The sequence below is a fragment of the Saccopteryx leptura genome, chromosome 6, assembly GCF_036850995.1.
Source record: "Saccopteryx leptura isolate mSacLep1 chromosome 6, mSacLep1_pri_phased_curated, whole genome shotgun sequence".
Taxonomy (NCBI): Eukaryota; Metazoa; Chordata; class Mammalia; order Chiroptera; family Emballonuridae; genus Saccopteryx; species Saccopteryx leptura.
The window spans coordinates 174,905,827-174,918,796 of record NC_089508.1 but is presented as its reverse complement, the minus strand read 5'-3'; the positions used below and the strand labels follow the sequence as shown (position 1 = coordinate 174,918,796).

At 48.1% G+C, this 12,970-nt stretch overlaps 1 protein-coding gene across 2 annotated transcripts in view; it reads right to left on the bottom strand.

Annotated features, from left to right (window-relative positions):
* The window catches only part of GALNT10 (polypeptide N-acetylgalactosaminyltransferase 10), a 201,839-nt gene that overhangs the window by 102,235 nt on the left and 86,634 nt on the right, over positions 1-12,970 (bottom strand). For both annotated transcript variants that reach the window (XM_066344675.1, XM_066344674.1), the window contains exons 2-3: positions 8,015-8,117; positions 5,379-5,517 (exon numbers count right to left, since the gene is read on the bottom strand). In XM_066344675.1, the coding sequence (XP_066200772.1) occupies positions 5,379-5,488 (110 nt within the window). In that variant the 5' untranslated portion in view covers positions 5,489-5,517; positions 8,015-8,117. The remainder of the gene's footprint in view (positions 1-5,378; positions 5,518-8,014; positions 8,118-12,970) is intronic.

Genomic DNA, 12,970 nt, shown 5'->3' with positions numbered 1-12,970 from the left:
GTCTCCCCGCGGCTCCCTCGTCTTCAGTACGTTGTCCGGTGAACTCTTTGTCTCATTGGCCTCCCTAGACTCTCAGCTCATTCGTCTCAACTCCGGGAGTCCTCGGGGCTCTGCCTGGGTGCCCCCTCCCTGCACTGTGGCTTGAAAAGTCTCTCACGACCATTCCCCCTTTGTTTCCCATCTCTCCAGGATTTCTGTCCTTTACTTCCTGGTGTCCAGTGTCTCTCTATTTTTTCAGTTGTTTCAGGCAGTACAGTGAGTCCCTGTTACTCCATCTTGGCCCCTATGTAGCATTTTTAAATGTCTATGTGTACATTCATATTGGGGTACTAATATTATTATTATTATTATTACTACTACTCTACAAATGTGATCGACTTTAACTTCCTGTGCTTTCAAGTGGTCATTTTTTTCCCCAGAGTATATATTTAATACACATTCATCAAACAGAATAGGCTACAGCTCCCTCCACTGTTGCTTTCATAAACTGTTGGGGGTGTAAAGGTGCTCAACAGAATCCTGGCCTATTATATAGTAATATGAGCTTATAAGTTCTTTTCAGAAAATTCAGCATGCGCCATAAACTAACCATGTTAATTTAACAAAACACCCAAAAAGGAGCGTGGAACCAGGAATCTGGTAGACTTGGGCCTTTTGTTGCAACAAAGATTCCATTCAGGTCCATTCATGGACTGAAGAAAAGAGGACTGTAGACTGTTGTCGCTCCTACTATGGACAGCTTTATGGGGGGGGACCAATCACCCCACGGAGGGCTTTGCACGGGAACTTCAGACCCCGGTCACTTCAGCAGCTGGGGTTCCACTGCCATCAGCTCTGTGCCCTGGAGGGGCCTCCCTGTGAGGTTGTCAGGCAGCCCACGGAGCCCCCGGGGCGCAGGGGAAGTGGGCCGGCCCACCAGCCAGCCTCTGCTTTGCTCCCTTGGCAGGAGGCGCAGAGGGCAGGCCTGCGCATTGCCAGCTGGCCGCCTCCCACAGGCAGACCCAGCAAGTCAGGCCGCATTTTCCAGCTTCCACTCTCTGGGGCTGCGCGTTCCCCAGGGCAGCTTGAGCTGAAAGCCACTGCAGCTGGCACAAACAAACAGCCCCTCGACCCTGTGCCTGACGTGCTGCTGCCAAAATTCCGTTCGAAGGAATAAAAGGCAAGCAGAAACCTCCGCTCCTGCTGGGGAGGTTGGTTAAGCTAAAAGAAACCGGAGGGAGTGAGCAGCTCAACGCCTCTAATTTATTCACACATTTCTGCTGTCAAACTGCAGGAAGGGTCCCACCCCTGGAGAAAAGAAAAGCTCCCCAAGACATCTGTCAACTCATTTCTGAAAAGTCAGCTTCCACAACTGGGGATTCTAGAATGGGGTGTCAGGAGCTCTGGGTTTAGCAACACCTTTTGCTCTAACTTGGATGCTGGCCGGACTGGTGGGCTGGTAACAGAGGCTCAGTTCCCTCCCATCCAGATCAGGGCTTCCTCATCTTCTCGATGTCCTGGACCCTCTGCCAGCTGGTAAAATGTATGGCTACCTCCGAGAGCGATGCTTCCAACTCATAAAACAAAATATACAAGACTGCAAAGAACACCAATTAGACTGAGATCAAGTTACTGACATAATCAAAAATTTAAAATACGGTGATAAATGTGCGGTGATATGAACACAGTAAACAGCAAGATCTAGTGGTAGGTCTAAAAACAACCTTCATTTCAAAGCAGTGATGGGTGCCCGTGACATTTCAAGATACCTGTACAGTGATGGGAAAGTACATGATTTCTTTTGGTGACTGCATCACAGGTGCTTTCTTGCCTACAGTCCTAACAGAAGGGAACACTAAATTTCAGTTAGAGGTTAATGGGAAAAAAAATGCAATGTTTCTCCTTCAAGTTTACAGACCCTCCTGAATTCTCTCCATAGACGGTGGAACTCCTAGCTCAAGAAGACCTTTCTTTCTCTTGGCTGTCAGGAAAGCGCCCTGCACTAGGAGACAGAGGGCCGGATCCCCAGCCTGGCTTCACTTCCAACCAGCGGAAAGACCCATCCTTGCCATTCGTAAACTGAAGACTGAGCACTGGCCAGTCTGGAGGCCTTTGCCCGGGCAGTTCCCTACCTGGACTGTCTTTCAGCAAAGCCTGGGGGTGGGGGCGTGTCCTTGAGGCTCCAGTCACTCTCCGCCTACTGCTACTGCTGGTCTTTCTCAACTGTGGCACTGTGCCCTCCTTCTGCTATCCCTTCCACAAAGCAGCAGGAATGGCTCATTTATCACTGTTCTTGGTGTCAGCACAGGGCTTGGCACACAGAAGGCCAATGTTTATTTTATTTTATTTCTATTTATTTATTTATTAAAGAGAGAGGAATGGAGAGAGACGAGAAGCATCAACTCGTAGTTGTGGCATGTTAGTTGTTCATTGATTGCTTTCTTATATGTGCCTTGACTGGGGGGGCTACAGCAGAGCGAGTGACCCCTTGCTCAAGCCAGTGACCTTGGGCTCAAGCCAGTGACCATAGGATCATGTCTATGGTCCCACACCCAAGCCAGTGACACCACACTCAAGCTGGTGAGCCTGCACTCAAGCGGATGAGCCCATGCTCAAGCTGGCGACCTTGGAGTTTTGAACCTTGGACCTCAGCATCTCATGTCAACACTCTATCCACTGCGCCACCACTAGTCAGGCCAGAGTGCCGTTATTTATATACAAGGTCGGGCAAAAGTAGATATACAGTTATGAGTATGCAAAACACAGAGTTTATTCTTGTATTATCACTATACTATTTCCATATAAACAACTGGAAACCTACTTTTGCCCTGCCCTCTAAATACTGAAGAAACAGATGAATGAATGGGTGAAAGCTATGACTGCACTCAACTTCTTTCTCATTGTAAAAATATTCATACTTCACATCAGTGGTTCTCAATGCTGGTTGTATGTGAGAATTACTTTTAAAGATTTTAGAAAATCCAGAGACCCAGGCCCCCAGAGACTGAGAGTGTGGTGGCTTGGGGTGGTGTCCTGGCCTTTGTATGTTTTAAAGCCACCCCAGGCACAGCCAGAGCTGAGACCACAGGACCACAGAGCAGTGGCCGAGGGGAGGGTGTCGAGCTCCCAGATGAACTTCCTTCCCAGACCCAGAAAGATGATGTTAGTGCAGAATTCTGTCCTCTGCGCGGGGCTAAACTCATAAATTGAGTTTCTGACCCTCGGAGTCAGGTCACAGTTCTAAATCCAGAAACAGCAGTAATATCTGAACTACATTCTCAGACTGAGATGAAACAGTTCTCAGGCCTGACACTGGAGACCATGAAACAAATTGTGAACCCCACCGGCATGCACACTGAGGTCTCCCTGTCCCCTCCTCTTACTGCCAGAAGTCCTTACAAACAGGGCCCAGGCCAGGGCAGGCAGCGCACCTGGCAGCCGTGTGGTGTCCTCGCCTACAGTGGGGGTGATCACAGCTCTGCCAACTCCACGCACTGCTGCAGGAATGACAGGTGTAACAGGGCTGAAAGCCTTCTGTGACCAGCCAAACACTAAGATTCATTCTTGACTACTGCATTCGACCAACTGAGCTCTTATAAGTGGAGAGAGCTTATGGTTCAGCGATTAAGAGCACATTTTCTAGAGAATTTCTGCAAATTCTGATGCCAACCCTTCCCAGTTGTGTCATTTGATAAAAAGTTATTTAACCTTTTTGTGTCTCAATTTCCCATCTATAAAATGGGGATGATAAAAATATATACCTCATTGAGTTTTTGGAAAGTTTTACTGAGTTAATGCACTTCAAGGGCCCAGAACGTCCATTCTAAAACGTAAGTGTGCACCAGAATCATCTAGAGCAGTGGTCCCCAACCTTTTTTGGGCCACAGACCAGTTTAATGTCAGGAAATATTTTCACGGACCGGACTTTAGGGTGGGACGGATAAATGTGTCACGTGACCGAGACAAGCGTCAAGAGTGAGTCTTAGACAGATGTAACAGGAAATCTGGTCATTTTTTAAAAATAAAACATCATTCAGACTTAAATATAAATAAAATGGAAATAATGTAAGTTATTTATTCTTTCTCTGTAGCCCGGTACCAAATGGCCCACCAACCGGTACTGGTCCGTGGCCTGGGGGTTGGGGACCACTGATCTAGAGGGCTTCTTAAGGCACAGAGTGCTGGGGCCCACCCCAGGGCTTTTGATTCGGTAGATCCGGGCTGGGATGTGAGAACTGTATGCTAACAGCTCCCAGATGATGTTGGTGTGACTGGTTTGGGAACCTCACTTTGAGAACCACTGGCTTAGAATATTGCCTGGCATACAGTAAGCACCTAATGTGTGTCAGCTGTTGTTATCTTGCCCTGGGGTCTAGTTTCTAGTCCCTGAACAGAACACTTTATGCTCCAGTGCTACTCGGTACTGTCTTCGTGGAGAAGCCACTTGGAAATCTACATGCAGTGGTTTCCAAAGCGTATCCCCAAGACAAAGCTGCACGAACACCCCGTGGGCGCTTATCTGTAAGGTCAGCTCTTCGGCCTCAACCCAGAGCCACTGAATCAGGAATTATGGGGGTGAAGCCAAACTATCCTGTGTTCCAACAGCTCTCTGGATGATCCTAATGCACATCAGCTGTAAGAACAGTAGCTCTTAGAGAATCACCATGACCACCACAGTAATCCTATTGAAAATGTCCAGGAGGCAAGAGGGCTTCAGGCCCAGAGTAGAGTTTTTGGTTGAACTGGAGCCTGATACCTGGCTCAGATCCTTATTCAGCTTGTGCTCTGAGGTAAGTAGGACTTTTACCCTCAGTTTACCCATCTGTAAAATGGGCATCACTTAGGACCCAGCGCATAGGAACCTGAGATGACGCTGACGAAGTGACCGGCACAAACTACCTGGTCAAAGGACGTTAGCTGCCAGTTATCTTCAGAGTCGTTACAGCGTGTCCTCTCTCAAACGCTGGTTTGAGATGCCTTATAACAAAGACGTAAGTATACAGGCACATAGGATAGCTAACGTCAAGATTTAAAAATAGAGAAATGTCACACATGGGAAGTGGAGAGAGGGAGGGTTGAAACCGTCACTGTAAACGTCTTCTAAATTGTAGTCTGAACCTCCCCATGGGCCAGAGCGAAAAGGAAACGCCGACGTTCCATGTTCCCAGTGTCTGGACAGAGAAAGGTGATGGCTCGTTTGGGGAGGGATCGTTGTCCCTCTGCCACACCAGCTCCACATCCTAGGAGCATAGGGTCACACGAACCTTTGCACGCAGGCCCCATGTAACAGGAGGGGCTCTCCTCTCTCGCACTTCACGGACCAGTTTCTTTCAGTCATTCTCGACCAGAGCCAAGGGCAAAACCCTCACATCCCTGAGGATGAGAGATGGTACACTTACTTTGGGTGCCGAATATCAGGGAGAGAGCGATTCAGGGAGATTTTATCACTGACGTAGATGTTAAATCCATTTTCTCGGTACGCCTGATCCACTCTCTCAGCATCGGTCATGGGATACGCTCGGCCTTGTTCTCCATGTCCTAGGGGCAGAGAGCAAAGTCAGTGCTGCTAATTGAATGGAGTGGGGGAAGAAGGATAAAAAAATACAATTCAAAGGTAAAACCCGATGCTTGATTCAGAGGATAGGTCCAGATTTTGCAGGGGAAGCGGACAGAGGGGAGGGGAATGCGAGTCACAGCCGAGTCACACACTTTTTAGAACTTGTCCTTGTGTAATCGCCACAGCAAGCAGGCAGGGTGGATACAAGAGCCCTCAACCTATAATGGATAAATGAGGACTCAGAAAGGTTATAAAACCAGGTCTGGGGGGCTCCAAAACCCGTGCTCCTTCTGCTCTGCCAGAAGTCCCAAACACGCCTGCCTGGGAAGCCCCTTCACCCGAGAGGGAGACCAGGTCTACCACATGCAAGCGGATCAGCCCAGGCCAGTCGCATGGCCTCCCTGAACTATAGCTGGCTCCCCTCCGGTACCCACAGCATGTAGAGAGTCTATGTACATGAAAGCTTTTGTTAAGCTCAAAAGCTCTACATGAATGCGAGGAAATAGTATGATTACTCTATAAACAGGATAAACTATATGTAAACCAAAATGGCCACAAGTGATAAAAGATGCTTGGATTTATTTTTTATTTTTTAAAGCCAGCAAAGAAGTGAAGATCTGCCTATTCTCGGCCAGGACTGTCTGAAACGTCCCAGATTTGGTTGGATAACTGCTCTTCTTTCCTCACTCTGCATAACCCAGCTGGGGAAAGAGTCCCTGATGCTCCAGGGAATTATTCTCGGGGTCCCCAGGGTGCAGAGGGTGAGAGGGAATGTCCACACCATGCCCGGCAATAACAGCCCAACATTCTGCCGTTGGTGAGGGTCTTGAAGAAATGGCTATGAAATCAGCTGGTCAGAAATGACCTGACCTGCTGGCGCTTGGGGTCTGAGCCTCACCCCGTTCAGCTTGTGAAGTAAGTTTTGACAACACCAGCTTGACAGCTGTCGTCAAAGCTGAGAGGTGGAGCCCAAGAAGGGCTGCTGAAGGGAGGGGACTCCACTGTCTATATTACAGCGCTCCATGACAAAACGCCTTTCCTAGCGCCCAGGGCAGGTTCCGAAAGGGACACGGATGCGGCAGAAGCATCTCTCGGGGAGGGAAGTGCACTAAGGCAGCACAGGGGAGCGATTCTGATTTGGGCCCCGGAAGTGGACAGAGGGGACTTCGCAGTCCAGCCCCACCGCTCCCCAGCTCTGTCCCCTTGGGCGTGCCTGTCGCCTGTATCGGTCTTGTTTTTGTCTCTGTATAAACTGGGATAGGAAGGTTCAGTGTGATGGGTAAGGGGGCAACGCAGGGCAAGGCGCCTGGTACACAGCTAGCACTGGTCACTGCTACTCTGAAAGACTTCCCCACTGCTTACGCTTTTCCTGCTAATGAGGCCAGTGTTCTAATAATTCTGGTGCAATCGTCTGGAAAAACAGCTCTTTTCAAATGTTTCTTCCTTTAAATTTAAACAGCGCCCCCCTCCCCAACCCTTCATTTAAAATTACTGGCATATGGAAAAATGCATGTGATATCTTGAGATTTCCTTGAACCTCGGTTATCATTTCAGCTCTGTTCAAAGCCTTGCTGTAACCCGGTTTTGTCACAATGTAATTTAAAAAAAAATCAATAGTGGGAGTCTTCAGCAGAGATAAGAAATGAATAAAATACCAACCCCTGATGTTTCTACATTGCTTTCCAGTGTGAAGCCCCTTCATACCAATACTCCGAGGTTGTCAAAGCAGGGGCGTGAGCCCACTGACAGGTGGGGAAACTGAGGCTCGGGGTTATGGAATTTACCTGATGGCCACATGGCTGCTCTCCTGCCTCCTAGTCTGTGCTCCCTACAAATCACTCTCCACATAACTTCCCAACTCCCCAGGGTAACAGAAACTGCTCCAAATACTAATTAGCCACAGAAAACAGAGGCGGAAGCCCACTAAATTCATTCAACCTCGTGGCTGTAGTGCTGGGTAGGGATCAACTCTGCCCTCCAGACGTGGGTTCAAATCCCAAGCCTGCCTCTTTCTCACTGTGCGACTGTGGGCAGATGACCCCAGCCCCTCTCTGCACTACGGGTCCCTTTCTAACCGAACGGACCATAACGGCCGATTCGGGGTCTCCTTGAGAAAATGTGAAGCGTGGAGCATGGGCCTTGTTCACCGTAGGTATTCATAAATGCTGGCTCTTAGTGTTACTGCTCCTCATTTTAGTGGTAAGATATCTCATCAGGAAAACATTTTCTATCACTCAATAAAGGTGGCTGAGCAAAGTCCCCAAGGGAGTGGGTCTGGTGATGTGAGTGGAGAAAGGCAGGGGTCAGCTCACAGGTGAACAGGGGGAGCCCAGAGTCAGAAGGGAATGGTGGCAGACGGAGAGGGGTCAACAGGAAGTCCAGACAGGACATTAAAGGCGCAGGCACGCACGCAAGCACACGCACACACACACAGACCCTCTCCCCAGGACGGCCCGTGGACCACGCTGCTCTCCGTACCTACACGCTGAGCATCCCTCCGGATGGCTTCTTTGTCGTGCCAGTCCTTCAGCTTTTGCCCATCTCCCAAGAAAAATATCTTCTTTTGCTGACTGTGTGAACCCTTAAACAAAAAAGAGAGAAAAAAGAAAAAAAAAGACGACTGTGAAAAAAGAAAGGGAAAATAAATTTAATAACAGAGACCTAGAAATTACGCTGTCTGAGGGAGCTTTTGGTATTCACTGAACGACTGTCATCTGTTTTGTCTATTAATTCCCGTGCCGCCCAGGTGTACAAAGGTCAGGAAGAGGATAGGACATGGTGTCCACCCTCTTGGAACTCAAAACCCAGCAGGAGAAAAGAACAGATGGGCAAACGTCCTTCCATGCGAGGAGAGGCAATAGGCGTGGGTCTGTCCAAGAGAAACAGAGCAAGGCGAGCCACAGCCGTGAGCCACGTTAGTCACTTTCTATTTGCCAGTGTTCACACTGGGCAGAAAAAGAAACAGGTGAAGTTAGTTTTGATAATATATCTTATTTAACCCAAAATACTCTATGTAAAATATTCACCACACAATGTAAAAATTCATTGGGGTACTTTTTTTTTTTTTTTGTACTAAGTCCTCAAAATTCAGTGCATATTTTACACTCGTGTGTATCTCCATTCAGAGCCCCTTCTAGTGCTCAACAGCCCCAGGTGGCTGCTGGTTACCTCTTAGGTGGGGCTGGGTAAGCGGCCCTCGGGTGAAAGGTCCGCAGGAAGTGCTACAGGAGTTCGCTTCACCTGGGAGAACCACAGAGAGTTTTATGGACATGAAGGCATCTGGGCTGAGCTTCAGATAAGCAGACACGAGAGGTGGGCGGGCGGGCGAGTGGCCTGGGGGTGGACTTCTAGGTGGGGTGGGGTGGCGGAACTGGGCTTGGCCCTGCTCATCTCTACAGTCCCAAAGCAGGCCAGCGTCCAAGAGCGTGGACATCTGGCAATGGTGTGTGGGATGTATGATCAAGCAATTGGACGGCTGAAAGAAAACGGGACCTAGCCCTGAAGGCATTTATTATGTGTCTGGGGAGGTGAGCCCATCCTGGTGGGTCCCTTAGGAATCGGTTTCCCGAATTAAACAAGGCTGCTTTCCAGTGTCTGGGCTCATCCAACGGTGCCAGTTGCTTTCCCATGCCCACCATCAAGTCTTAGTTAGACCCTTCCCAAGGTAACACTGTTGATTTCCGTGGCCCTGTGGCTGACAATGGCTTTCCACGTCACCTCGCCCTTTAAAAACCCTGCAGACTTGTTCTCGCCACTGTGGCATGCAGAATCCAGTCGTCCTGGTTCCCATGTACGTAATTAACTACAAAGGCCCTGAACGTGGGGCGTGCTGGAACATCAGCAGCAGAAGGAAGCCACCGGAATGAAATCGTCCACACGCCTATTGATTAAGACTGGCTGATCCTCGCGTTAGCAGGTTTCCTGTCACAGATCAGTATCCTTACAGCAGCTCTAAGGATAATAGCAATCATGGGCCTCTCTGAGTTGCGAGAAGAAAATTCTGAAAGTTAGTGTGCCAGGTGTCTTTGTCAGAGAGGGAGGGAAAGAAAACAGAACACAGAGGCCACGGGCCCGCAAACAGGTCTCGGGATTCACAGAAATCACAGAAGCTGAGCTGGAAGTTCCTTCAGTAGATTTCAAGTGTGCCGGGCTACATTATTACAGGAGGTTCCTCAGTGTAATAATGAGGAACCTACCCAGGGGAGGGGTAGGCTGAGAGTAGGAGCTTGACCCCCCCCTCCCCCCCCGCCTTCAAGCAGACCAGCAATGCATCGGTCTGTTTTCTGTATTGGTGTTCCAGGTGGGATTTCATTTTAAAAAGGCCTTCTGTTAAAAACAATAGACAACCAAATCTCCAAACAAGGGAACAAAAAAATATATTTGTAAACTGAGCTAGGGTCACTTTTCTATTTCACAGACAGGGAAACTGAGTCTTGGGGTGGGTCAGGGACCTGCCCAAGTAAACAGGTCTTGATGCCAGGACTGATCAATCATGAGCTATTTAGCAATCTCCCTCCCAAGGCCTCTTCCCTTTTCTGCTACCCGAAGATGGGCTTTATTATTATTTTTTAATTGCCAGCATGAAAAGAAATGAAGATTTTTCTCTTGTTTTATTAAGAATTTTGGCTTCTCTTAAAAACTCAAAAGACATGTCAGTGCTCAGATTGAGTTCCCTTAGCCCCTCAGCTGGGCTGAGTGAGAGCTGCCCAGCTTAGACAGGCAGCCTCTCAGTTTGCCGCAGTCCCCACCATTCCTCATTGCCTTGCACTCGGCTCTCATCTCTTATCCTGCTAACAGCCTGGCCCAGTGAATTTGCAATGTGCTACATACATAATGCCCAGGATGAGGAAGCTGGATAAGACTAGGTTATCCTCACATAGCTGATCAACTCTTCTTGGATAAGGAAGATTAGAAACTATGTGACAAGGACTGGGAGATGAGAAGCCCTGAGAGACGTGGAGGCAGTTACCTTGTTCTATCAGGTCCTGAGGCTAGAGTGAGAGCTAACAGCAGAAGTTAGGAAACAACTGAGGGGCTGGCTTAAGATAGAGAAGAAATTCCACGCCTCAGATTGGTGCTAGGATGAAACAGGACCATTTGGAAGATGTTAGAAGAGGCCAGAAATAGGATGCGCAACTGTTCATCAGCATATGAAGGAGATAATCAAGGGCTGGGTTAGGGCTAGTGCCTCTCAACCTTTATGTGCAGTAGAATCCCGCGGGATCTTGTTAAGTGCAGATTCTGGTTCAGGAGGTCTGGGCGGGGCCTGAGAACCTGCATTTCTAACAAGCTCCCTGGTGATGTTGATGCTGCTGGTCCATGAAGCACACACTTAGATGACCTCTAAAGGACATTTCAAGAATCTAAGAGGACCTGGCTAGATGGCTCAGTTGATTAGAGCATCATCCTGATATATCAAGGTTGTGGGTTTGATCCCCAGTCAAGGCACATCCAAGAACCAACCAATGAATGCATAATAAGTGGAACAACTAACTGATACCCCCCCCCCCCACTTCTCTCTAAAATCAAGAACAACAACAACAAAAAAGAATAAAAACAAAGAGAGAGTTGAAGGTTCCCTGAACGGCACGGTTTCCTCCATAGCCTTGTGAAAGTCTTCCCACTCCACCGGGAATGCGGCATGGCGCTGAGGTCCCCAAATTCCGGGAGTTTCACACCCACAGCTTCTACCACCTGCCCTGCCTTTGCCTTAATGATATACATCCCTCCGGAACGTTCTGCAGAGGTAACTTGTGCTGTTTTAGGTGGTCTCATTAGTCCTTACATCTTCCCTAAAGAGGACTTCAGAGCTTGCTGACACAGGGAGTTCAGCATGTCTGAACACGTAGTTATTGAGGGGCCCTCGAATATCCAAGCTAAGCCACTGCTTAGACACAATTAGTTCATCTTTCCTCATCTTGCAGAGGAGGAAACTGAGGCCCAAAGAAGCCAGGCTACTCAACCAAGGCCACACAAGCAGGCAAGGCCACACGAGAGCCATGTTGACCCCCAGGCTGGATGTAAGCGGAGACAGCCCTTGCAGTATGACCTTGGACAAGCGAGGAGTCACAGGCACCTCAATTTTCCTACCTGGAGAATAGGGATGGCACTACCTGCCCACAAGTTACTTTTAGATAAACTAAAAAATTTAAAAAAAAAATCACAAACCATATATTCTGAGCACTTTCAGAATATATATATATACAATATGGGTATCAACGTTTTAGGGTTTTAAAAATCTACTGTAATCAACATCTTCTCACCAAATCACCTTGATCCAGGGCTCAGATTTTACTATATAATAGGTTCAAAAGATTCTAATAATAGATCTGAGCTTTTGGTAGGACAGAAAATGGTTTCAATCCTAAAATCACAGAGCATTCAGAGCCCAAAGAGTCCTTAGAATCCTACCCATAACCTTTAATAAAAATTGTGGTTAATTTCAGGTGGTTCAAGAGGCTCTGAGGTTCATCTGTGGGAACCACGTAGATCATTCAAACTATCACCAGATGTTTATTGAGACCTATTCAGTGCCAGGTCCTGGGGGTATAGGCCAGGTCCTGGGGGGGGGGGGGGATAGGCATAGCAACACAGATCCCTTGTAGGGGCTGCTGGAGTTTATAGCCAGATCAGTTTCTCTCAAAGAGTGGCTCTTGGGAGACCTGACCTCTCTTATAGACATAAATTCCTAGGCCCCACAGCGAACCTATTAAATCAAAGTATCTGGGGACAGTAGGCCAGAATGACATGTTTTTAAACCTATTATTCCCCGTATACTTCCGATTCACAATAAAGGTGGAAAAAGACTTGTCTAAATCCAGCTGCCTCCTTTTACAAATATGAAATCTAAAACTAACAGCATAGAATATAGACTTGCCCTAAATCCCATAGCTTGTCAGCCCCCAAAACCAAACCAGATCTGAGCTTCCTGAAGTCAGGGGCATGTCTGGTTTGTCCCTGTGCTTTCCTAGGCCAATACCTGGCTCACCACAGGCCCTCAACAAATATCAACGGCATGAGTGAGTGAGTGAATGAATGAATGAAGGAAGGACTGCTCATCAATGTGACAGGTAGTCTAGTTTAATGACTCAGAACACTTCGGTTCCAGAGTTGAAATAACTTAGGATTCACTTCTGGGGCAGGTGGGCCCCACTTTCCTTGACTGATAAATAGGGGAAACTAACAGAATAACGTGCAGGTTGTTGGAAGGATGAACTGAGTCAATCTACACACAGCGTCTAGCTTCGTGTCTGGCACAAAGTTAGGTCCTGCTGGTGAAAGAGTGCCATTATTAATAAAGGCTGTGATCTGATGTTTGCGACGGTCACGTTAGGGAGAGCGGGAAAGTGATACAGCTCTAATAATAAAACTGTGAGCCCTGCAGAGGCAACCTGTTTAACACCTGAGTCAATTCAACTGGCTACCGCTGATAAC